This window comes from Callospermophilus lateralis, chromosome 2, assembly GCF_048772815.1.
Source record: "Callospermophilus lateralis isolate mCalLat2 chromosome 2, mCalLat2.hap1, whole genome shotgun sequence".
Taxonomy (NCBI): Eukaryota; Metazoa; Chordata; class Mammalia; order Rodentia; family Sciuridae; genus Callospermophilus; species Callospermophilus lateralis.
This window is the reverse complement of record NC_135306.1, coordinates 31,368,308-31,395,773: the sequence shown is the minus strand read 5'-3', so window position 1 is coordinate 31,395,773 and position 27,466 is coordinate 31,368,308. Positions and strand designations below refer to the sequence as shown.

The window sequence follows — 27,466 nt, the reverse complement described above, 5'->3', positions numbered from 1 at the left end:
CTCATCCCACATCCTTTTTGCCAGATTTAAAAAAAAAATCTCAAGTTTAGATATCTCAAGTTCAAAACTAAGTAGAATCATAAGGAAACACTACACTAAGAAATACTGAACCAGAAAAAGGAGTAAAAGTTCCATGCAATATTATTTAGAATCATAGAGTATCATAGGTATTCAGGACTTTAGATATGATATTACCTACTTCAGGTTCACATTTTGCAGATGAGGAGACTTAGAGCTCCTTCTGGCTGGTAGCTAGCGTGAAGTCAGTGAAATCCTGACTGACCAAGACCAAGAATTCAGTGAGGCTAGTGGAATATGTTACATATTCAAGATGTTTCTCTTGATGGAGACACATTATCAGTTAGTAGACAAAAAGGTGCCATCACTAGCATGAAAACATGAAGAGCTGGGTGTGGTGGCACACACTCGATATCCCAGCAGATCAGTAGGCTGAGGAAGGAGAATCATATGAGTTCAAAGCCAGCCTCAGAACTTAGCAAGGTCCTAAGCAACTTGAAGAGACCCTGTCTCTTTTTTTAAAGGACTGGGGATGTGGCTCAGTGGTTAAATGCCCCTGGATTCAATCCCCTGTACCAAAAAAAAAAAAAAAAAGAAAGAAAGAAAAGGAAAAAGAAAAAAAAACATATGGAGGAACTCAAATGAAAGGTCAGCATCTATTCTAGATACAACTTTCTTGAATTGTTAACATAAGGTTCTCAGAGTTATGCTGTGATTGTTATGCAGGGACCCAACCCATAAAAAGAACAAGACACAATATGAAGTCTAAGCAGGAGAGACTCTTGGTGGTCTCAGGGGAATTCTAGTAATTTTCAGGTAACCACTCAATTTGTGATCAGACCTCCATATCAGAGGCCCTGTTTGGCCCGAGTCAACACATTAGTTGTCACTGTTCATGGATGCTCTAACTAGAATGGCCCCATCTGTTAGCCACCACTAGTTCTTGCTTGCTGTTAGCAGGTGGAAAACCTTCTAGAAAAGGAAGGGCTTCTTTAAATCAACTATCTCAGCAGAGGCACATTTCTCCTTTCTTGAATCAACCCCTTTGCAATTATTTCAGAGCCTTTCCTCAGAGAACTGAAGATGTCTCCCATTGAAGTTCTAAAACAAACAGAAAGGAAAAATAAAGAATCTAAGAGTTAGTGACGATTTGTGTCTATGAAGAACTTATTCTTACAATATACACTGTCTAGATGCTATTTTTTAAAGAAATAATGGAAAATACATGTTTTTTGTAATTCATTTCCTATTTATATACTAAACTTTGAATTTCAAACCTAAGTCACTGCATGAGTTAAAGTGCTTACTGCCCCTTGGAATAAACATACGTTAATTGCAGACTAGAAAACCAAAGGAAAAATCTTCCTAACTATACTTGCCAATCTGTAAATAAAAAGAGACAGTGGCCATACCCCAGTCTCGTTTAATGTTTCATTAGTAATGCACCTTGATGTACAAGTGTCAGAAGTTGGCACTGCCTTTTATATTTATTGACATTCTGGTTTAGGCATTCCACTGATCCCATCAGACCATTCCCATATGGCAGGTCCAATTGTGTCGTATCTCTTGTCTTTATCTACATTGTTTCTTGGCTGGTTACCATCAATGTGGTACTAATTTTTACTTCTCATGCATTGACACTAACCAGTTGATGTACATTGTATAGAAATAATTTTTACCAACTTCTGTTGGCTTTCAGTCAATAAGTACCTGACAGTCACAATATAACATTGATGGGAATATTCACAGTACTTGAATGGTTCTAAATTGAACTAGGGATGAAGATGAAAATGATAGGAGTTCCAAGATTTGCTTTGAAACACTTCAACAAAATGAAAAAGAAGAGGTTGGAAGAAGCAAACATAACAAAAAGTCATTCTGATTGTTAATTTGCAGTATTGAGTACACAGAGGATTATTATGCTATTCTATTTTTTGTGCTTGAGATTTCTCATAATAAAATTGTTTTTTCATAATAATAATATTTAATATGTAGTTTTCAGTCCAGAAGCAGCCCAAGAAATCTAGTTCTTTTCTCCTCCTTTCCTCCCCTTTTATAAATGAAGAAATAGAAGCTCGGAGAAGTTAGGAGAATTCCCAGGGTCACAAAAGTCCCCTGAGTCCCACTCCAACATTCTTTAGGGGGATTATGCTGCACATTATTTCTTTTTGTCATATTCCTAAGTAAAGACATGGTTTGAGCTTTATGTTTCTTAACCAGAGTTTGGTAATCCTGCTTATATTCCACATGAAGAACACTACATATTAATAATTACAGAAAATTCTCAAGCTTATTAAATACATATGTTGTTTACACATTGATTTTAGGAGGAGTTTTGTTCTTTGGGAGACATTCAATAATTGATAGAGATTTTATGGAAGGATTACTGAACTGGGAATTGTTCAGTAATCTTAATTCTAGTCTGCATTCTGTAGAAGGTGATTACATAATCCTCAGCAAGTTGATTAACCATGCTAGGTCTGTTTACTCATTTATAAAATGAAAATGTTGAACTTAATGACCTCTTAAAGTGAATTTAGTTTTACTATCATGTGGTTCAATTACTCTATGCTAATTTTTTCCATGAAAAGAATTTTAGAATATATAATAAAAATTTTAAGAATTCTTCTGAATTTATAAAATGCCATCTATTTATAAATAATGTTTGAAAGTTTATGTAGGCACCTCAACCTATGGCTTTCTGGTCCCTGAACAGGAGTAGCATATTGAGCCTTCCTAAAATGAGAGCTCCTTAATATTAGCATTCGGGGTTTCAGTAAGAAATTCTGAACTTACAAAAATTTCCTTGCTGAAGCGATCAAACCACCCTTATTCTGAAAACCTATTCCATTTATGTCTTACTGTGTCTGTGAGGTAAGTTTTTAAGAGAGCTTTTTTTTTCTGTAATCATTGAATAATTCTCCAAGTCGAATCATGCATCCTTATAATCATCATTTTTTTTCCACCTCACAAACCAGCTGATGATTTCCTCCTAACACTGCTGATTGCAGTCTACAGTCATAGTCATCCAGAGAGCACTTGGCATCAGTGGCAGTCATTATAGAAGTTTGGATCCTGTGGAAGTGATATTTATGATGAGCATCTATAGTATCACAAACCATTCTGCAGTGTAGGGCTGGCGATCCTAACAGTAGTAGCTAATATTTATTATTCCCAGACCTTCTTCCTTTATGTCAGGCACAGCACAATCCTCTTTATGTTCATGGTTTCATTTTCTCCATATTAACTTGTTTAATATATGAAAAAAAGCTGGGGCTTAGAAACATCAAGTAAGTTGTTTAAGAAATGACATTCATCACTACCATCATTGAGAGATTATTCTTTTACTTCAATCTTTGTACTTTTATTCACTGTTTGAATTTTTAACATACATATCATTTATATAAAGTAAGCATTTTCTTTAAAACAGGAAGGCTTAATGTTTTTTGCCCTGCAAACTTTTGTTATTTTTTAAAATATTTTTTTAGTTGTAGATGGACACATTACCTTTTATTTATTTATTTATTTGTATATGGTGCTGAGGATTGAACCCAGTGCCTCATACTTGCAAGGCAAGTGCTCTGTCATTGAGCCACAGTCCTAGCCCTAAAATTTTGTTCATTTTATGTAATCAGATTTAACACTCTTTTATGATTTCTGATTTTCACATTTTTTTTTAAGAAAGGATTTCCCACATTAGTATTTTTTTGTTTTGCATTAAAATGCTGAGCCTCTGGCATGCTTACATAAGCACTCTACCACTGATCTACACTCCAGACCCCACTTGAGTATTTTTTAAATTTCCATGGTACCTTCTGGTACCTTTGTTTTGTTTTGTTTGTTTGTTTTGATTTTTGGATCTTTGCTCCATCCCTAATTTATTTTGGTATAAGATGTGATATTAGAATCTCTTTTTTCCCAGATCACTACCTGGTTGTAGCAACACTATTTATATAATACTTTAATTTTTTCCACAATGATTTAAAGGGCCATCTTTATCATATATTAAATCTCTCCATTTGGAGGTATATTTTTCTTTTCATGAGCATTAAGTATCAGTAACCTTGGGCTCAAATTTATGAATCTCACAGAATATAATTTGCAGCATTTTACCAGATAGGAGTGGAGTTATTATTTGGTACATGAGAAAGAAGGAACATGATCCTGTGTTCTCAATAGTCACCAGTTTGTGAACCAGTGAGTCAAACTCAGGAATTGGCATGGTCAGTAGCACAAAGCATCTTACCCACAGCCATATTCAACTTTGTTTTATATCCCTCAGAAGAAAAAGGAATAGCCTTGGAGTAGAGATGGTGACTTTGCCCAGAGAATATTCTGCATCTTAGAATGATTCATTTTGTTGCATGAGAATATTGTCTGTTTACCAGTACCTTGAATTCATTTTGTTAACAAACAAAAAACTACTCTTCCTCCTGCATCAGGTACACACCTCTTGATTATGCTTTGCTTGGTGAGCGCCATGAAGTAATCCAGTTCCTTTTGGAGCATGGGGCCCTGTCCATTGCAGCCATACAAGATATTGCCGCCTTCAAAATCCAAGCTGTCTACAAAGGATACAAGGTCAGAAAAGCTTTTCGAGACCGGAAGAATCTCCTTATGAAGCATGAGCAGCTGAGAAAAGATGCTGCAGCTAAGTAAGTGTGAGCATGGAGATTTTGTTCTCACAGCTCAGAATAAGGGTGGAAGGAGGTGGGGGCGGTATCAGGAGAGTAAGTCAGGAGAGAATTTGATTTTCTTGTGGTCCCTGTACCCATGTCATCTTCCCTCTCTGTTCACCACTCTCTCTTCACCAGACTAAGACTGCAGTGAAATATGAGGGCCTAACCTCCACTTGGTGGCTATTCCATATAGATTTGTTCCTGGGGTCTAACCCAGGAACAAGCCATTGTCACCAGCACCCATGGCAGGGAGTTAGGGGTGGGATTGCTACCTAGTATAAACTACAAATAAATAAGCTGTCTTCTTGGCCTTCCTGCCTTTATGAAAGAAACTTACACCAGTATCTGATCTGCTTTTACTAAACTAAACTAAGTCTTGTTTTGATTTGATTAATGCAACTACCTTGTAAAATAACTGACTCTCCTCACCCATTCTTTAATGAATCTCTACTAAACACAGTTGTTATTCTATATTTATGGGGGATTGATTTCAGGACTCCCTGTTGATACCAAAATTTACGGATGCTCAAAACTTTTATATAAAATGGCCTCACATTTGCATTTGACCTATACACATCCTCCTCATACTTTAAATCATCTTCAGATTACTTTTAATATCTAATACAATGTAAATAAATAGTTGTTATACTATATTGTTTAAGGAATAATGACAAGACAAAAAAATAAAGAAGGAATAATGACAAGAAAAAAGCCTATATATGCTCACCACAGATGCAATTTTTCTCTAGATGTTTTTGATCTGTGGTTTGTTGAATGCACAAATGCAGAACTTGTGAATATGGAGAGCCAGTTGTAAACTGCTTTACTCAAGAAATATTGATGAACTTCTTACTATACATACACCACCCTTGGCTAGATCCTAGGGAGAAATGGTAACTAAAAACAAAGACCTTACTTCAAGGACTTAACATTTTTTGGAAAATGATACAAATGTATGAAATAGCCATTTGTGCCTATTACACATTGTGATCATATCACATAAATGACTGTTGATTCTGCTTGGGTTTGCCTTTTCTTTTGATACTTAGGTTAGGTAGGAATATTTTAAATATCATCAGCATATTGCATTAGCAAACACAGATACCAGAGCCTCTTAAAATGAAGATGACCAGCAGTTTCTTTCTTTCTTTTTTTTTTTTTTTTTTTTTTTGTACTAGGGATTGGACCCAAGAGTAATCTCCCTCCAAGCTACATCCCCAGCCCCCAGCACCTCCCCACCCCATTTTTAAATTTTCAAAACAGGATCTTACTAAGTTGCTCTGATAGACCTTGAATTTGCAATCCTCTCTAAGCCTCCTGAGTATCTGGATTTCAGGTGTGTACCACTGCACCTGGCTTGAAAGGCAGATCTTGGAAGCTAACTTCTGATTGTATCTTGAATGTTTCCAAATCTCCTGTCCTTCAACTCCTGAATTCTTCCATATGTCACCCAAAGGGGGAAGTATAATAAACAACCATTAAAAATATTAGTAAATAGCCATTAAAAATAATAAGACTAAATCATTTTAGTGAGAGGTTAAATAATGCTGGAATACTAACTATCATGTCAGGTTAGTAGAAAAAATTGATGGAAAGACATAATTTTCTGTGACTTTGATGTTACAGAAGTAGATGGCATCCTAAGAAATCATATCTTGTACTCTTCATTAGGCTCTCCTCTCTTCACCTACCTGGGAATCCAATATTAAAGTCTCCACACAGTCGTCTTTTTCTTAGCCTTCTTATAAGAGTTCTCTGTACATAAGTGACAACCACAAGTAGATAACACATGTGACCAGTTGTCTTGAGTTGCAAGCATACACTATCTACAAGGGATGGAATGTTTTACAATGGTCCTCTTTATTCATGAGCAGTGCATTTCAAGATCCCAGTAGATGCCTAAAATCTTGGGTAGCACCAAACCCTGGTAGGCAGTTCCCAAATTACAATATTTGGACTCACAATTTTTTTACCTTAAGATGATAATGCAAAAGAAATAATGCATTCAATAGAAACTATACTTCAAATTTTGAACTTTGATCTTTTCCCAGACTGGTGGTATGCATTATGATATTCTCTCATAATGCAGGGCAGCAGCAGTGAGTCCCAGCTCCCAGGCAGCCCCTCAGTTCCATGGGGAGTTGACTGATGGCTGGGCTAGGATGATCCAGAGTAGGCTAGGAGTATTCAATACATTTTCAACTTACCATATTTTAAACTTACCATGGGATTTTCTAGAGTGTAACTCCATCATAATCAAGGAACATCTGTGTACACTATGTTTTTTCAGTTTATATATCTATATATATACCCATGTTAATGTTTAATTTATATGGCTTAGTAAAAGATTAAAATCAATAATGATAAAATAAAACAATTACAACAACATGCCATAATGAAAATTAGGTGAATGTTATCTCTTTCTTGCTCAAAATATTTTAATGTGCTTCATCTTTCCCATTAAAGTCTCCCTCTAGCTTCTCTTTGGCAACTCACATTGCCAGCATTACTACCCTTGCACTTTGAGATCATTATTAATAATGATTGCTTTGATAATAGCACTGTGATACTGCAACGTTAATCTGGTAACTAAGATGTCCATTAAGTGACTGATGGGCATATATAGTGGGATTATGTTGGACAAAGGGATAATTTATGTCCTATCAGGATAGAATAGGATAGTAGGAGATTTCATCATGTTATATACAAACTTATTGTTTGTTTCCAGAATTTTCGATTTAATATTTTGGCTCAGGGCTCACAGTGGGTAACTAAAACTGTGGAAAGCAAAATTGCAGATAAGGTGAATATAATACTATATTGACTCCTATAGATGTTCCCATAAACTCCAGCTTAATGTATGAGAATCTGTTTTCAGAATTCAGCTATACTTACCTAAGTATGAAGTGGGACTCTACTAAAGCAGAGTGGCTGAATTTCTATGTCCCTGAAGGAATGTGTATTCCACTTCATTATTGGGAAGAGGATGCCCTGGTGTTCCGCTTTCTCCCAAACTCCCTTTCTAGCAGGATAAAAAGGGTTTGGCAGAGAGGGAAGATACCTGGATTCAAATCCTGCCTCTGATATTTACTTGTGTTGATTCAAACACAGCATTTCTCTGTGGGCCTCTATCTCTTCATTTGTGAAACATGACATGTTAGACCAGTTGGTTTCTAGGCACTCTCCAGTTCTGTAGAAACTCCCATCTCTGCATCATTAGTGATTTGCAGCCTCTTCTTCCTTTCCTTGGCCTGTAGAGGTCATGTGCCTGGAACTGAGCGCAGATGGGCATTTTCTTGAGTCAGTTTAGAAGTGGAAACCAAGAACCAGTCTGTGAAAGGGTCTCCTATACAGAGGAGAAGATTTAAAATACTGGCCTGCTTAAATTGCATAGTGGTTTTAGTTGTTTTTTTTTTTATTTTCCTAACATGAATTTGTTGGACCCCCTGACTTCCTATCTAGGGTGTTTGAAACAACAAGGAGATTTAAGAAACTAGTCCAAACTTCCTTTTAGTTATTATTCCAGTTAATTACTGGACGATTTTTTTTTGGCTGTTTTTGTTTGTTTTGTTTTGTTTTTCCATGCTAGGAATTGAATTCAGGGATTATTTTAGTCAGCTATCATGTTACTGTGACCAAAAGAACAATTTTAGAGGAGGAAAAGCTTATTTGGGGACTCACAGTTTCAGAGGTAGAGTGATGGGTTATGAGAACCTTAACCCAATCAGTGAATTAATCCCCTGATAGGAATTAGCTGAGTGGCAACTGAAGGTGGGTAGGGTGTGGGTGGAGGAGTAGGTCATTAGGGGTGTGCTTTTGGGGTGGGGTATGTATTTTGTCCCTTGAATGGAGTCTCTCTCTGCTTCCTGGTGCCATGTCTTGAGCTGCTTTCCTCCACCTCTCTCTTCTGCCATGATGTTCTGCCTCGCCTCAGGAATGGAGTTGGCCATCTATAGACAGATCTCTAAAACTATAAGTCCCTAAGTAAAATTTTCCTCCTAAAATTGTTCTTGTAAGGTCTTCTCCTCACAGGAGCAAAAAAACTAACTAAAAAGGGCCTCGCATATGTTAGACAAGTGCTCAACTACTGAACTATGCCCCCAAACCTAACATTGCTTTTTAAAAGCCCCTTTTAAATGGGAGCTGTGCTTACTTGTTATAATATTTTTAAATTGACAAAATGAAAAAACTGCAATCTTTTGTACTCATTCTTTCCCAATTTCAGTGTTTCCTTTGTTGGGTACTGTTATTAGAAATAAACAAGTTTCTTACGAGTTCAGCCATCACTCCCACAGTCATCGTAGTATAGATCCCTAAGTGAAATATTTCAGTAGAAGAGACTAACTGATTTAACTTGTTTTAATTTTATTTTTCAAGAATTATTCCTTAAAATCTGAGTCAATGTTTAGTTTTGTTTTCAATTTTGCTTTAAGAAACAAAAATCAGAATGTTGCAGCTGCAACATCGACTAAGGTGGGCCAGACACATCATGTTACCTCAATGTACCTTTCCCATTTAATCATGCTAGGATTGTAGAAATCACCCTCCTTCAAGTGAAGATGTGAAAGGAACTTATTAAACTTGAAGTAAAGTGGTCCCTAATTTATGATAGAGAAATTGGAAGAGAGAAAAGTCGTAGTCATATTTACTAAGGCAGGTATTTTAGAAACTCCTATTTAAGAAATATCTATAATCCATTTAAAAGCACTTTATAACTCACAGTGCACTACCTAGGTTGTTGCCAAAATGAACATTACTGTAATTTACCTGCCAAAGTGCAGAGTGGAGTGCACTCTTAAATAGACCATGTTTATGTTGATCATCCTTCTTCCTTGAAGCTGCATTTTTGCCAGGTTCTTATTTCTCTCTCTAATCTCAGATCTCCTCTCTCTGACTCCTCTCACATCTTTTAAGTATGTCATCACCACACTGAGGTCAGACCTGGAGGTTACTTTTTATACCTCTGCTCATGCTGTACTGTTTTCCATTGAAAATGTATCCACTCTAAAAATGCAGTTTAGAGTCAAGTGCAGTGGCATGTGCTCAGGAGGCTGGCGCAGGAAGATCAGAAGTTCCACGCCAGTCTGAGCAACACAACAAGACCCTGTCTCAAAATTTTTTTTAATTAATTCATGTCTGTAGATAATCCCTTAATCTGTCTCATATCCTGACCTTTGAAACTCACATCATCAGTTGCCTCCTGGGCACTTCCACCTTGCCATTCTTGGTCACTTGTCAACACATCAGATCATTCAGTGTTCCTGTGTCCCATAGTCACTATCACTTCAAACTCACTGTGAGAAACCTACAATAACCTGTCTTTCTTCTGACCTTCTTATTTTCTTGCTAGTGCTTCCACCACTGATTCTGTTTATTCCTCCTTTCAAATGTTCTTTTAGGTCCATTTGGTTTTATTCTTCTGTCTTACCACTCTACATAGGCCATTGCTCTCAAACACCAGCCATGATGCTATGTAAGACCCTCCAACAATTTATTTCCATTTATATCTCCAAGTCTCATTTCTCTCTATTTACCAGTACCTTCCCACGCTCTCATACTTGAGATTTTGGTCATCCTGAACTTTCTTCAGTTGCTCTGTGTCAAGTGACAAGGAATCTGCACCTCTCAAAACACCTCATTTTGTTAGTGGAGTGTTCTATCTGGAAATTCTTCCTGCCTTTCATCTTGAAGCCAAAGAGAAATGTCTAAATTGTTTTCCATAAACTAACATTCAGGTAGCTAAAGGAAATGTTAGCTATAATACTCCAACTCCTACCTCAAGAATTCCTTTGACTTTATAATTGATCCTTTTGCAGCCTGCTTCCCTGAACATCTCCAGTTTGTCAACACCTCTCTTTAGGGTTGACCCACGTGTCTGATTCCTGTGCTCAGAAAGCCATCTGATCCACAGGGAATTATTTCCATGGTTCTACTTCATGCCACCCTACTTCAGATCCTCACTTTTCAGTAAAATAAATAAGAAGTTTCTTATCTGGAATGGGCTCAGGGCTCCATGAATGCCCTTAAGACTATATCCAGTATTTTGTATATCAGGAGCATATATTCATTTTGGTGGTGAGGATTTATAGTTGTTGGGGTTTTTTTAATCTCAGTTTCAAAGGATGTCCACAAGTCACAAAAAAGATAAAAGCCACTGGACTAAATGATCTTTGAGGTCCCTTCCAGCACTAACATTCTATGAGTCAGAGGTCCTAAGACACACACCATTTTCTTATTCCCTTGGGAGGAAGTTAAAGATCAAATATTACTATGCCTGATATTCATTGACAATGAAGAGAGAGACTCTGACAGACCCTTAGATGCCATGCAACAGCAACTGAAAAGGTTACAGCTAAACCTTTTCTGTCTCATGAGGTCATCAGCTTCCTCTCACTGGAAATGTTCCAGCAGGACATGAATTATCATCTCTACAGGATGTTATATAAGAAACTTTTTACATTACATGAACAACTGGTCTCCGAGATCTCTTCTGAGTCAAAGCTTCAGTGAGAGCCAAGTGGCAGGTCTTTGCTCGTGCTCTTCCCTGGAATAGCCTTCTCTCACTTCATTCCTCCCTCATTTTGACATCCTTAATTTAGAGCCTTTTCTCTCTCAGTTTAATTAGCAACTTTCTCCCACATCTTCCTAGAGCTCTGTGAAGATACCTCTATTTTAGCACTCATCACACCTCGATCTCTCTATCTGCAGAAGTGTAGGGATCTGGCTCCCCCACTTCATAGTCAGTTCCTTAGAGCAGGGACTATTTGTCGTAAGTCTGGATCTCCAGTGCTTTGGAGTATTTGGTAGATAGTAAGAATTCAATAAGTAAATGTTTCAGTAACTGCCCCTATAATGGGTCTAAGACCTGACATAAGTCATTCATCACACTAGGCCTTAGTTCCCCCATCTGTCAAGTGGAAGGACTTTTTGTTTGAATACTGTGAATCTCTATAAGTATACCATTTATTAGCCCTACCTAGGGCAGCAAACACACTTAGTCACCCATATTCTCACAAAATACTCCAGCATTTATACATTTGTGTATTTGGATTTCCAAGTCCCTGCATACTGATCATGAGCGAATTACCATTTGACAAGTTTATGACAGGAACTGTCCTTAGAGGCTCATGCTTATAATATACTTGAACACAAACCATGATTTTCTGAATCTCTTAGACAAAAGCAGCTTACTAGTCTTACCCTTGCTGGACTCAGACAATATTGAGAAGAGCAAGTATTCAATACTGACAATAGAGATTGTTATTTGTGCTATCTGGAAGGTTTTCTTTAATGCTAAACATGTCATCAATTTTTTAAAAAGATTCATTTAATAGATTCATGAACACAAGGCTGCCGCAGCCCGGCTGGCTGGGCAAAATAACCAGGGGGTGACGAACAACTTGTGTACATTGATACAGCAGGAGTGGAAGCCGTTTATTGTAGAACAGGAATGGTATTTATACATTTTACACAGCTTATCTAATTAGCATAAAATAGATACATTAGTCAACCAATAAGGAATCTCCACACTTAATGGCTCGCTTTTGTTACTTCACAAACCACTCCCTCTGGCATTTTGCCAGGCACCATGCAGACTTGTTTACAGACTTTAACATTTCTCTGGCAAAATAACAGGTGCCAATCTGACTTGTTTACAGACCTTAACACAAGGCCTAATTATATATCTTGATGATTATATTATTTCTCCTAATTCTGCTTATTTAGATCTCTAAAATGGAAAATCCCTCCCCTGTAAACCTCCTCCTCCAAAGAAGCCTCTGGAAGGCACAGCCCATTGTTTTCTGAATATCCTCATTACTCTAAAAACCACATCCTTTTTTTTTTTTTTTTTTAATGTGGCTGCTTTTGTCAGAGGCCCAGAAAGTGCTATAGTAAAAGTTTTTGCCCAGGAACCAACTTCTTGGAATTAAGAAAGAAAGCTGTTTGATTTCCTAAAAGAAACAACTGCTCATATAGCAAAGCGTAACTTTTCACCTTAGAGCCTCCCTTAATATCATCGAGATCCATGTAGACGCCAACCCGGACAGCAGACATTGCATCTGTCAAAGGGCCAACATCATTCTCTCAAGGCAGCTCTAGTCCTTGGGCTGTGTGAAGAGCGCTGCTCCCTCTTCCTTCCAGGAGGGAGCTGTCTGGTCAGTTGGCAGCACTCCAGCCACCCTGTGCTTCCACCTTCTCCAGACAGATCACATATAGTGTCCCCTGCTGGCATCCATATGGATCCCAGGCACTGATGATGACAGGCTGTCCAGTTAGCATGGTGAGCACAGTGCAGCATTCTCAATGTCAGCAGCTGTCCGAGATCTAACAAAACCAGGGTTAAATAAAAACATCGGAGCTGTGCAGGAGTTAGCCAGGCCCATCTGGCCGAGTTCTCTGCAGTGAGACTCTCCAGAAGACTATCAGATAAATAGGCCTGGACCCCAGGTCAGGGGTTTCTCCATATAGGAAGAAAGACCTTCATAAGGGGAATTTAACAAATTGAAAAAGTTTAACCAGATGTCTATCACCTAGGTCTTCCCAGTCCCTTGAGATCTAAACAGGTTTTGCTTCAAATTCCACAAACTGGAGAAGTCTGGATTCTATACCTGCTTGTGAGTTCTTGCTTCCATGGCTGGTGTCTTGGCTCTGTAGCTTGTCAGGTTGCTCATAGGAAAGCATGGCTGCACATGGTAGACCTTACAAAAAGTTAGTGTCACTGAGGGGACTCACATTTCTTATCCCTCACTGTACATATTAGTTCATATTAGGCCCTCCTGTTCGCTAAAGCCTCGCTGCTCAAGGCATGGTCAGAGGACCAGAAACATCTTTTCCCCTGGGTGCATGTGGGAAATGTAGAATATTGAGTCCTTCCCCAGTGTCTACATCAAAATGTTAACATGATCCCAGGTGATTCAGTCTATTAGAATGTGGGGAGCGAAGACCCAAGGTCACCCTACCATGGGAGGCTTCCTCCTCTGCCCTGGCCCTGCCTCTGCAGTTCTCTCATATTCTCCTTCTTCCCGCACCTTCCTGGTCCTCTGTTCTTCCCACTCCTCCCTCCCTGTCAGGAGCTACCAACATTTGTCTCATGAAGAGCAGCCCTTTTCTCTAGCGCTTCAGAGCTGGTCACCACCTAGGCCCTAAAAGTTTTCCCTTCTACCAGCCGTCAGTCTTGTCCCCAGGCTTATTAGTGTATTTCTCTCAACAGGGTCACCTAAGAGGGGCTCTGATACCAGCCAGCTATCAGAATAAAACAACTCTCCATCTCATTTTCAAAAATCCCAACTTTTGTAAAGACAGCTGCCCCCAAACAAACCTCTAAATCGAAACAGGATTCTGAGCTATCATACAGGTGTTGGACCTAGCAAAATGGGGTCCCTAACAGGAGAGTGTTTCATTCCAGGTCATTTAGTATTTACTGGCAGAAGCAAAACTAGAAAACTTCCCAGCCCAGAGTTTTCTACCATACCCCAATCATTCCACACTAAATGGAACCTTCAAGAGGCAATCGTCGTCTCTCCCTGAGCTGTAACTGTGACTCAGCTGGGAAGCAGATATATATTGAGTGCCAGCTATGTGTCAAAAGCACTAATTAAAGATCTAGAGTAGGAAAACCAAGCAGGTTTTTCCATGCTACCTGTCTGACCAAACTCCTCCTTCAGCTGAAATCCTCTCTGCCTTGTAGATTTCCAAATATCTTTGAGAACTTCTTGATTCCTCCAGATAAAATGTATCACCACCTCTCCTGTGCAGGCACACTGCTATAACATTTCTTCCATAACAGGTTAGGTCTCTGATTTCCTGGCTGGAAATTCTGGATAGAATGTTCTTCTAGGGAGAACTTCAACTTTTTAATCCTTGTTCTGTATCTTCAGTTCCCAGTAGAGACAAGACTCATAACTGTTATTTCTTGCTATCTTTCCTTTGACCATTCCTACAAATTAGTGACATTGGTCAAACAAATCCTGCCCTTAGCTCAACCCTTTTGTCCTAAAACTCTATCCCTTTCTGGAATCCCTTTGCCTCACCCTGCTACTTATTTTGAGACCTGGCCTCTCCTGCCCAGCCCTCTTCTAGTTGTTGCTACTCAAGGGTTGCAGCTTAATCATTAGCTACTTGCCTATGTCTTTTGAAAATTATCCTAACTTCTGGTCCTCATCTGCAGAGGGAGTGGGTTTGAGTCCTTAGCTAGATCTCAGTAGTAGTACTTCATACTTAGGTGGGTTTTTATCAGTTGGGAGATGCTTTGCAAGTGAATTTTTTATATATTAAGATTTGTTAAGGGTCTTTTTTCAGTAAGTAGAACAGATTTGAGGCTATCCCTGTCATTCAGCTACATTCTGCTGTCGCAGTCTGGCTGGGCACAAATAACCGAGCTGCCACAAAGCCTTGTAGGTTCAACAGCAACTCTTTATTCCCCCACTCTCACTGGCACTGCATACACACTACTATGGAACACACTCCTCCCACCGGGCTCCGCCCCCAATCTCCCGAACCCCGGGAGAACTCCACTGGGAACTCCAAAGTAGCGGTTGCCCAGGCAGATTCCCAGAGCCGCCCTATTCCCGGAGCAGGGTCCATATACAACTCAATCAATCTAGCATCACAGCAATTATATACAGCTTAACTCAAATCATCATCTCAATGGTTCACTGGCAGTCACCTTTCAACCATTCCCTCTGGCAATATGCCAGGCATCATCTGACTCAGCTATGGCTCTCAACATTCTGCTATGCTTTCTGGAACAGGAGGAAAAGGGGTAGAGTTTCAGGTAGCTCCAAGATACTCCTCTCTCTCTCTCTCTCTCTCTCTCTCACACACATACACACACACACACACACACACACACACACACACACGTGCGCCTGTGAGACACACATACCCTTGGTGATGTGTTGTCTCACACAGTAAAATAGCCTGATCATCTGTCTTCTGTCTCAACAGTGCAAAATTAATCTGCAAGATTCTTTTGGACTGTGTCACCCTTTTGAGTTATGAGGTCTGGTGTAGTCACCCTCTGAGTTATAAGGTATGGTGTAAAAAGAGAGGGGTTTTATTGTAGGTGAAGACTGCTCCTGGAAAATGTGAATTTCCAAACCTATGCTGTGAGAGCTCCTCTTAAAATTTCAGTCCCATGTAGGGACCACTCAGCAGATGATAGTCTTTTAAACTCTTCTTCTTCCTCTTTGACTTTTCTTCCAGAAAGCGGGAGGAAGAGAACAAGCGAAAAGAGGCAGAACAACAGAAAGGACAGCTGAGCCCAGATTCCTGCAGACCACAAGCCCTTCCCTGTCTGCCCAGCCCCATTCTGCAGAATGAGACCAGCAGGAAGAGCAGGGCACCCAGCAAACAGCCTCCTGCCAGCCACATAGCCCAAGGCCCTGAGCTCAGAGACAGCAGAGGGTCTCCAGGTGGGACTCCGGGCAAAGCCTCTCAGAAGGAGCTGCATATTTCCTCAGACCTTCAGGAAACAGACTCCAGAAAGCCAAACGGTATGTGTGTAGACTGTTATCTAATGCCAACCCATGGATCATGGGCTCTTTTGATTGGCACATTTAAACCATTTACATTTATTATAATTTTTAGCACTTAAGTCTGCCATTTTGTGGTTTGTTTTTCTGTTTGTTTCCTATGGTTCTCAGACCTCTGTTTCTCTTTTCTTCCCTCCCTGTGGGTTTCTAGAACATTTTTTAGGATTCCATTTTATTTGGTTTATAATGTTGTTGAGTGTTTTCCTTTTCCACAGTTCTCATAGTGGTGACTCTGTGTATTACAAGGTATATATGTGACTTGTACCTCAACATTTTCCTCTGAGCAAAATGGGTAAATCTCACTTCCATTTAGGTACCTTTACTTTCCCCACTTTTAAGTATCATTGCTTGGGGATCTGATGATGTCATACTTGTTATGTCAATCATAAAGTCCAGAGGAAACTAGACACAAGCTTACAAGAATTCTCCTCCAGTGGAGTCCCACATGGTACACTTAACTCCTTCAGCAATAAACTATAACCAGATTTTTGTCTACCCTGTCAGCCCAGCCCTCAGAATGAGCCCAGCAGGCAAAGGGGCCTCCCAGCAATATTCTCTTGCCAGCCATACAGCCCAGACCCTGGACCAGGAGACAGCAGAGGGTCTCCAGAAAAGTTCATCTGAACCTAGAACTCCAGGATTTTAAGCACATTGAGCCACTCATAAGTTAGAGCATGGTGGGAAACCTCCAGAAATCTAACTGCAAATGCCAACATAGTGAAAAGGGCAAATAATGTTTTAGTGTTACTGTGAAAATAGTTTTCGCCTTGTGGCAAAAACTGTTGTCTCTGGGATCTCATGATTACTTAATTTAGGGTTTGGACAAGTCATTCTTTTTATGGCTGAGTAATATTCCATTGTGTATATATACCATACTTTCTTTATCCATTCACCTGTTGAAGGGCACCTAGGTTAGTTCCACAGCTTAGCTATTGTGAATTGAGCTGCTATAAACATCGATGTGGCTTGCATGCCACATTCTATTGATAAAAGCAAGTATAAGACCATCCCAGACTGAATGATGTGGAGAAATAGAGTTCACCTTTGTGTATAATAGTATGGAAGAAATTTTTGGCTATCAAACAATCTATCACTGTGTGTGTCTGTGTGTGTATGTGTGTGTGTGTGTCTGTGTGTGTACATACATATATATATATATATATAATATATATATTTATATATATATATATATATTATATAATATATATATATATATTATTTATATTTTATATTTATATTTATATTTCCTGACTAGGAAATCTGGGCCCCAGAGGGGGCTTCTTTTTGTCTGAACTGTGTCACCATTTCAAGCTGGTGCTTATCTCAGTGATACTATTATCTCAAAAACTTTAAGTTTCCATGTTCCAAAAAATGATATCCATAATTATTTTTCAAACAAACTTCTCTCTAATTTGAGTGGCTCAGATTTCTCTGGGAAAACACCCTGGAAATTCTTTCAAAATTCTTTAGTCTAGCTCAGAAGGCCTACTATGCACCACCTTAAATATTTTGAGGTCTTAATAAAGGCTTGCATAGCCACACTCTTGATGCAGTCTTTACTCTGAGGCCTTATCCCATTATGAGACTCTTTTGCTGACTGGAAAAAATCAAAATGTTCAACAGTTTTATTTTTTATTTTCTAACCTGGAACATCCTGATTCCTACTATTTTCTCTAACCTATTTGCAAACTGAGCAATTCGTTCTTTATCTCTTTCTCTTGTCATCTGCAACTTAAAAAATAGTTGATATTTTCTTCATCATTCCAGTAGGAAGTCTCCTGATCCATATCTGCAAGGTCATTAGGATATCTTCTATTTTCTATATAACTGCAGGTAATAGTTTTGCGGTTATTCTGCCACTGGATAACATGGTTCACCTCTCCCCAGACTCCAATAGCAATTTCCATTCTGTTTCCCGGCTTCACTAAGTCTCTTCATCGACCTCCCAGCTTCTGCTCACCAAACAATCCCAAAGTCACTGTCAGGGAGTTTTGTTGGGACAATACATGTTTTTTCAAGGTATCAATTTCTGTGTTGGTCATCTTTTGTGGCATAATAAAAACCCACCCCCAACACTAAGTAACCTCAAAGAACCGCAGTTTGCTGTGCGTCAGCTGAGCAGTTCCTCTGCTGGGTCACCTGGGCTCACTTACGGCTGCTGCAGTTCTCCTGTGGCCCTTCACTCTCCAGTAGGTTAGAGCATCCTCTTTACATACTGTTCTCAGAGCAGCGTTCAGAGAGAAGGCAGAAACTGCAAGGCCTTTTGAGGCCTAGACTCCAGAAATTTTACATCATTTCTACCTCGTTCCGTTGATCAGAGGAAGTCACAACACCAGCCCACGTTCAAGGGAATGAAGAAATAGTCTTACCTCTGGATGGCATATGTACCAACGTTACCACAAAGGCACATACACATACACATAGCATGGGGAAAAGTTAAGCAATCTGTCATAGGAGGCAACACAATATGTCTCTTACTTCTATATCCCTAGCGCCTTAAAGGGTGTCTAGCACACGAGAAATAAATATTTGTTGAATTTATAGTTGAATGATACTAAGTAGGTACTGGAGATTCAGAGAAGAAAGGTCGTTAAACATAAGACAAAAAGTATTTATAAGGTCTAGTCATGTTTTTAATCTATTCTTTTCAGAATTCTATTTTTATAACCAAGATTTGCTTCTACTCAAACTCTAAATTACTTATGTGTATATTCATCAAATAGATATGTTTTAGAGGCCACACTATGTGCCAGCTCTACTAAATTATCAATTAAGGTTAAAGGTCTTGCCATGAGCGTCTTTCCTACTGCAGTGAGCACAACGCTGGTTACATGGAGTTTCCCTCCACCCCAAGGGTCACACTTAATCCCTGTAACTTCAAACAGACAGTGCTGAACTTCCTAATCCTACTCTGTACAGACTGGGAGGCGAGGGTGATTTCAGGCTTCTTTACAATAACACAGGGTAAGGGTGATTCCTATTATCCTTATTATAAACACTTTGAGATAGTTACACTGCAAGGCCAATCAGATCTACTCTGGACCTGAGGACATTCTAATAGTGTGTCCCACATCCTGAAAAAAACATGCTGTTTCAGTTTCTAGTGGCCATTCCTTTTGTCCTTTTCACGGATACTCAACTTCCTCAAGGTGATCTGCTGGATTCATTTACAGAGATTTCAAGCCATGGATAGCTCGTGAAATGAATTTAATGGATTGGACCAGACTAAAGTATTTCTGTTCTGCTGGTAGAAAATATCAAAGTACAGTGCATATATGTGTGAGTGTGTTTGTGTGTGTGTGTGTGTGTGTGTGTGTGTATGTGCATGTATTTGAGCACATTGAGACTCAATGAAAGGTTTATTTCATGATGTAGATCATTTTCAAAAACTTTGAAAGTTTCTGTTTTAGAACAACTCTGAGGCAGGGGAGCTTCTCACTCATTTGGGGGCAGGAAGTGACACCCTGAATAATGGACTTTAGCAAAGAACCAGATTCAAAAATGCAAACAGGGTCTCAAAACAGCCAGGAATCCAGACTTTGAGGAACAGATGAAGGATGGGAGGTTAATAAGACCAATTTGAATCTAAGGGACAGAAGCTCCAGTCCCATGGACAGGCTTTATCCTCACCACCTGCCTAAAAGCCCACCGTGCAAAGGAAAATAGGAAGGTGCTTCTAGGAATCAAGTCTGACATTGACTGCAGCCTCTCTAGCATGGTATTCCCAGAAAACCCCAACATCAGTGGACAAAGGACATTCCAATTCACATTGTATTTGACCCCATAGGAAGGGGTGTATCTGCTTAACTGACCAGGGATCAGGAGTATATACCTTGACGGTGGGTGTCCCAGCAAGAATCCAGACACAGGAAGTAACTACCACTTCTTTTTCTCCTCCATCCAGTCTCACAGACAGAGAATGTTAGAGTGGAGGGTCTTTGCAGAGCATCCAGGGTCAGCCTAATCAAAACAAGGCGCAACCCATGATGTGGGGAGGTATCTGGTGTCATGTTTAGGAAGATCACTGGCTGAGGGGGAGTATTGGAGGGGCCAGGCATGGTCTGCACTAACACAGCAGCAGCACAGTGAGAGTCAAGGATGGTCTGAAGAGTAGAATTGAGGTGACTTGGTAGCAGATTGCTTGTGGGAGGTGGTGAGATAAAGTTGCTTTTGAGTCACTGTGCTTTTCAGGAGAGTCTGAGGAAAAACTCACTGGGCCAATCCTTGTTTTTCCTTATTCTGAACCATATGGACAGTCAGAACTGGTGGGTGTGATTGGTGTGAGTAAAGTGGGTCCTTATGCTTGGTACATGTACAGTGGCTGAGGCAGCAAATTCACTTACCACTTTTGCACTGAAGATTTCCTGATCTCTCTGTTCCAGTCATGCATATTCAGTTATTTAACTTATGTCCTCACTTGGGCACCTCAGACACATCTCAACCTAAGATAAAGCAAGTATATAATGCATGGATCTGCCATTACAGTATTTTACATAGTAATTTCACTATGCAGAAAGGTCTCTGTGTTCCACATACTCGTTACTCCCTCTCTCCCCTAACCCCTGACAATTGATCTTTTTCATTGTGTCCAAAATTTTTCCTTTTACAGATCATCAGATCGTTTGAATCATACAGCATGTGATATTTTCAGATTGCCTTATTTTGTTTAGTAATGTTCCTCCATGTCTTTTCATAGCTTGACAGCTCATTTCTTTTTTTAGTGTTGTGTAATATTCCATTGTCTGGAGGTGCCACGGTATATTTATCCATACATCTTTTGAAAAACATCTTGGCTGCCACAAAATTTGGGCCATTAAGTATTAAAGCTCCTCTAAACATCCCTGTGCAGATTGTGTGTACAAAAGTTTTTAACTCTTTTGGGTAAAGACTAAGGAATATAATTGCTAGATCTTGTGATGAGAGTGTGTTAGCTTTGCAGAAAAACTCCCAAACTCTCTTTCAAAGTGGCTGAATCATTTTTCACTTCAATCAGTAATAAATGAAGTTCCTGCGGCTCCACATTCCAGCATTTGGAATTGCAGCATTCCAATACCAGCATTTGCTACTGTCAGTGTTTTGGGTTTTTGCCATTTTACTAAGTGCATGATGGTATCTTGTTTTAATTACTTTCCACTCCTTTCCCACACTACCCACATAGAAAACCAGTCTCTTTCATTGCTGGTTTATGCTATCTATATTACTTTTGCACAAGTAAGCACACATGGGTATTTCTTACCTTCATTTCTTTCTTACATGAAGAGTAGCATAGTTTGTTGTTTTGCACCTAAGAATAGTTATTTTGAAGTCCTTTTCTGAACATATTAATTGGATAACCTGTTTATTATTCATTCTCATTCTCTCCCTCTCTCTCCTTTTCTCTGTTGTCTTGTCTTCTTATGAGCCCATATATTTTTCATTGAGTGTCAAACATTAAATATAAAAAAAACCATAGAAATAATTTGATGCCTTGGATGATATTAATTTCTTCACATTGGCTTCTGGAAGGTAGGAGCACTAGCAGTCTCCAGTCACCCCAATCCAGTTCCAAGAATGGAGATGATGCGAAGCTGGCTTCAGTCCTGCAAGGATCACCTTTGCTTCTATGGCACAGCCTTCTTGAGTCCCAATCCAAAAGAGCGCAGTTAGCAGGTTCTGGTCTGCATGTTTTGTCCCCCAGACCTTGAGATATGTACCCCCAAATGCCTTGCTCAACAGTCCAGGTTGCTGAGATCTTCTGAATCTTGGTTCTTCATTTTTTCTGCCTTGTTAGCTCCACAGTTCCTTCCTATGGATTGTTGGTAACATTCTGTACAATATTTCTGTTGTCTTCATTGGAGAGCACTTCTCCCTTCTGCCATTACAGAAGCAGAAGTTCCCTCACTGCTTTTTTACTTTGAAATTGTTTTTTGGTTTACATTTTATGCTTAGTTCTTTTTCAAATATATTTATTCTTTTCTAATATTTTTAATTTATTTTGTATGTTTAATCAATTGGTGTGTGTACAATAAATCCTGGGAGATCTGATCTTGCTATATGTTCATTCCATTTTGCTCATGGTAGCTTGTGCCCCTGAGCACATTACAGTTTCAGACCATGAAGCCATTTTCAGAGGACCCTTTTGTGCATCCTGTTGAGAACATGTCACACTAAACCAATATTGTCTTTGCCGTTATGAGGCATCCTGGAATATCATATCCTGAGACCAGATTTTATATGTTATTTCCTATGGATTAAGAATAAATAAGTACCATGCATATGTCTGTACTTGTCCACTGGACTGTAAGTAAAAAGAAGTGAAGAGGAAATGTTCAAGGACAAAATGGTCCTATTAAAAGATACTTCCTATTATAACCATTGCTACATGTGCAGTTTTATTTACCAGTGCTGTGTGCACAGTGGACAGGTTCTTATGTGAAATATCTAGTCCTCGGAGATATTTAGAAGTGTCGGATGTGTTTAAAAGTAGAAGTAATAGAATACAAACTTTTCATAAATTCCTTTTAAAATTTATGGGAATCACTGTGTTTGAAATTGTTAAACCATCTGAACAGTAAAAAATCAAATAAAAAAAAAAAAAAGAACAAATACCAAATCCACATTGGGCATAGAAACTTTGGTTTCAAATTCCCATGGAAAACTAGAATTGCCCTATTATATAGTAAATTTTAGACAAAAAATATTCTTCCCCTTTTTGTCTCTCCAAGAAACATCCAGGGAACAACATTCTAAAGGCCACTCTGCCTGTGTCCACAACAAACCCAGTGAAGACAGTGAGGGACACAGGCGTCTGGGAGTCTCCTCGCTTGAGAAGACCAGAGGCGAGACGGCTGGTGAGCAGCGGTGTGAAAGGGGCAAAGGCGCACTGAAGCAGCCCTCTTGTATCAGGGTGGCAGGGCCTGATGAGAAAGGAGAGGACCTTCCACAGCAGGACGGCCACCGGAAGCCCTGCAGGCGGCATGATGCAGCCCCCAAGGCCAGAAATACCCCCCAGAAAAGGCGCCTTCAAGAGCTCAGAGGAAGGTGCTCCCCGGCTGGTTCCAGCCGGCCTGGCAGTGCCAAGGGGGAGGTTGTTCATGCTGGGCAGAATCCTCTCCACCATCGCACACCAAGAAACAGAGTGACACAGGACAAGCTCCCAGGAGGGGTCTATTCAGATTTGCCACAGAGCACAGAGGAGATGAGGTCAGGAGCCAGGAAACTGGGGACACCTACCCTGTCTGAGGATGTTCAGGTATCTAAGGACATTGATCCAGCATCTGGACCCCTCTCTGGGCAGAGTGTGAATATTGACCTTCTCCCTGTAGAGCTCCGACTGCAGATAATCCAGAGAGAAAGGACTAGGAAAGAGCTATTTCGCAAAAAGAACAAGGCAGCCGCCATCATCCAGCGCGCCTGGCGAAGGTAGGAGTGTGAAGGGCTGCCACCTCTTTGGTTTTTCCTGTGCTTTGATATTTTTCAGTGAATTCCATGTGAGGGCATTGAAAGGCCAATTTTATGGAGGTGGACATGAAATTCACACATGTATATCCTAGTAATTTACATACTACTTGGCCTCCCTGATCCTCAGTTTCCTCATCAATAAAACAGGATTTAACAGTTGCTGCACCTATCCTGTTTATATGGTAGGTTACTGGAATGAAATAATGTGTGCTTTGTGAATTCTAAAGCACTTAGCACTACACACATATTTTTTTTTTTTAAATTAGTCCAAATACCTAAACCAAGGTTTGGATATAGTGAAGTGTCTGAAATTTATTATGTAAACGTGTTTGAGCATCTACAAGCTCAGTACAGGTTAGATGCTGGGAGTTGGGATGGAGGCTATCCTAAGAGGCTGGGGCAGTGTCCCAGTATGATAGAGACAGACACCCCTCCAGAGGACCACAAAGGTCCTTTGCTACAAGTTTCCACTTGTCTCATAATCTCCTTCACACTGTAGGCCCCCTCTGGGCTTCAGTCCATATTAGGCCTTACAGTGATGACAGTGACCAGGGAAGGGCTAGTCCATCGCTGACTGGTGGGAGTTACATGTCCTCCATCTCTGAGGAGAGGAAGATTGATGGTGTGGTAAAGCAAGTGAATCTCTACAAGTCCAGTGTGCCAAGTCTCCAGGCCCTCGCCCAGAGAAAAAGGAAGAGGCCCAGAGAACACTACTATTGGCTGAGAAAGAAGAGAGCAAGATGGATTTGTGGGAGGTCCCAGGAGAGGCCAATGGGAATATCACACCAAAGAATGCCTGACCCAGAGCTGGCCGATCTGGTCTAGCTTGCAATAATGTGTACTCATATCTGTTTAAGCACATGGGAGCTCCCAGCCATACCAGAAGGCCATCATGACAGACATGGGGGTTTCTGTATTTTAGATAAGCAAACCATTCAGGAAAAATGAGCTGTGTTTGTGGTGCAGATCCAGCATTTGAATCTCCGTTTGACTCACACTGGAGGGCCTTCCCCTGACATTAAAGTGAGTTCTTGCTGTGGTCAAGATGGTGGCAGTGGAGGCTAGCCTCCTGCTCCTTACCTGAGAGCAGGCTAGAGAAGGGCTGCCTGGAGGTGCTCACACACACCGAGGGTTCAGTCCCAGCGCAGGGTGATGCTGTTATATCTGCCATTGTTAATACTAGTAGTTATTTAACATTTATTGGGCACTTGTGCAAGTACTGTTCAAAGTAGTTTTATAGATATTAATTCCATTCTCACAATTAACCCTCTGAGGTAGTTCCTATTTTTGTCCACATTCCACAGATGAGGAAACCGAAGCACAAAGAGGTTAATCAACTTAACACTATAGAGCTAGTAGGTGCCAATGCTGACTTTGGGTCGAGTCTCCCTCTGAAGCTGCAGAAGGGAACGTCTGTTGCTCCCCTCCTTGGGAAGCTACACTAGGACATGCACTACCATCAGGAGGGACTTTTTGTTAAGTATTTTGGCTGACACCTGGGATCTAAACAAGCTGGCAAGGTTTGCCTCCCCAGGCCCCACAGCTGCTCCCTAGTTGAAATGTCTCCCTCCCAGACTGTTCTTTGACTTCTTTGAAGAGTCAGGAGCTGACAGGTCCTGTCAGTAAGTATCCAGACTAGCAAATGAGCCTTCAGTCATTCCTCACAGAAACAGTGGGCTCATAGTCTGGTGTGCCCATCTGGAGGGGCAATTACCCAGGCCCCCTCCGGCTGCACCATTGTGTAATTCTCAGAAACATCAACTCCCAAAGGGCCTCTGGGATGCCCCATGTTGTGGAGTACCAGATCTGGAAGGTGAAAACACTTTTGTTGATTCTATTATATTTTAACTATATTTTCCATTTTAACTATAGGACCCCAAAGTGCTGTCCTGGAACTGTGTGTCTGACACCAAAACAAGGAATGGTGAGGGACAGCGTAGGGGATAGGTCGTGGCACTTAGTGTTCAATGAATGGATTGTCTTTATAGGAGACATGAAAAGGACCGAGAAAGTGAACTGGAAAATAGGCATCAATGGGTGAGCAGATTGACCTTGGACCTCAAGAAAATGAAACCTAGTCTGAAAATTAAGTGTGAAGTTTTATTACCAATTAAGACTTGACTATTGTAAAAACTAAAATCAGGTACTGGACAGGCTAAGCTGGAAAGCTGCTGTTTAAAACATCACCTAATATGTGGAAGCCCCTTTCTGTCCGCTCTCTCCAGCATATTCTGAGATAAAGAAGCAAGGATAGACTAGACAGCAGGAAGAGCCCTGACCCCATGGACTATGGGGCATGTTTGAATTTCCCACAGTCCAGGGGCATCTGTTCTCCTGAAGGAGGGAGAATGAGGCCTGTTCCTCTGCCCCCAAGAACCTTAAGAGTTTCCTAGATGCCGATCCATCTCCATACCAGAGCTGATCGGGGGAGCTGTGTCCACAGTCTCAACCAGTACCTGGACCTCCCCAAAGCGCCGAGGGTGAGGAGACACCCAGCATCTCTAACGTAAGAAACCACTATGGAACAGCAGTGCCCCATCTCTATAGTTCTCTAATACTAGCCATTTAGATAGGTGGGACATATTCTACTTGAAGGACACTATGATTTGTCACTTTCCAGGAAAAGAAAGGAAGAACCATGTTGGTTGCTGAAATCAGCCTTTGGTAAAGGAGGCAGGGCTGCACCAAGCACTGCAAATATTTAGCAGGCTTGAGAAGACTCTCTCCCGTGTGGTGTGTCCTAGCATCATGCATGGGCCTGCTGCTCCTCTAGGCTCGCTGGGAGTAGTTGATGCAGTACACGGATGCAGCTCTCCCTCACAGGGTTCCAAACAGTTGCGCTTGTCAGTAAGTTTGGGTACACATGGGATAAAAACCATCAAGTAAAGACTAGATGTAAATACTGCCATCATTCCTCTGCCCATGTTTCCCCACTCCAAGCTCCACTCCCCAGCGGAATGTTCTTAGTAAAAAAGCAGCTTTTACCTTTGCCACTTTTTTTTTTTTTTTTTTTTTTTGGTCCTGCAGATTGAACCCAGTTACCGCTGAGCTGCGTCCCCAGCCTTTTTATGTTTGGAGACAGGGTCTCCCGAAGTTGCCCAGGTTGGGCTTAAACTTATTCTCCTGCCCCAGCTTCCCACATCACTGGCTTTATAGGCATGTACCATTGCACTTGGCTGCCACTCTTCTTTAACCCTTTGTGAGTCCCTCCATTATGTATGGAAATCAGACAAAGTCCTTAGCAGTGTTTGGCAGTTGGGCCAGATAGTACTGATTCAGAATGCTGGTTTCTGCTGGCTCTAGCCATGTCGTCACCTTCTGTAAGTTACTCTGCTTTTCTGAACCTTGGAAGGTCTGCCTCACAGCCCCTTAAATCACAGGGAGGGTGCCTGGAATGCAGCAGGCCTTCAACAGATGCTGGCTCCTTCCACAGTGCAGCCAGCCTCATGTCCGTCTATGCTGATTCTGCTGCCCAGAGTGCCCTCCTCTGCCTGGGAAGCTCCTACACACAGCACAGTGCACGGCAGCCTGGGAAGCCTACCAAACCATCACATCTGTCCCCATGTGCCCAGCTCCTAGTTTTTGCATAGTGTTTCTCCCTGAGGGCAAAGACTCATCTGATAAATCCTAGTTCAATTAGTATTTCATGTTGGGGAGATAGAACTCAAATTCAATATGCCACCTTTGAAATCAGGAGTTTCACAAGTACTGTTCCTAAAGCCTCTAGGAAGCTGAAAGAAGTTTGCTCTTCTTTATACTGTGACCTTAAGCCTCTCCTCTCCTCCGGCCCCACCA

At 40.6% G+C, this 27,466-nt stretch overlaps 1 protein-coding gene across 8 annotated transcripts in view; it reads left to right on the top strand.

Annotated features, from left to right (window-relative positions):
- Invs (inversin) overlaps positions 1-27,466 on the top strand; it is a 169,056-nt gene that overhangs the window by 103,581 nt on the left and 38,009 nt on the right. For 3 of the 8 annotated variants that reach the window (XM_076845754.2, XM_076845753.2, XM_076845758.2), the window contains 3 exons: positions 4,461-4,673; positions 15,903-16,192; positions 22,936-23,632. In XM_076845754.2, coding sequence (XP_076701869.2) covers positions 4,461-4,673; positions 15,903-16,192; positions 22,936-23,632 — 1,200 coding nt within the window. Of the gene's footprint in view, positions 1-4,460; positions 4,674-15,902; positions 16,193-22,935; positions 27,459-27,466 lie in introns of those variants that run through there. The other 5 variants (XR_013090362.2, XM_076845755.2, XM_076845756.2 and 2 more) reach the window with 5 other exon arrangements.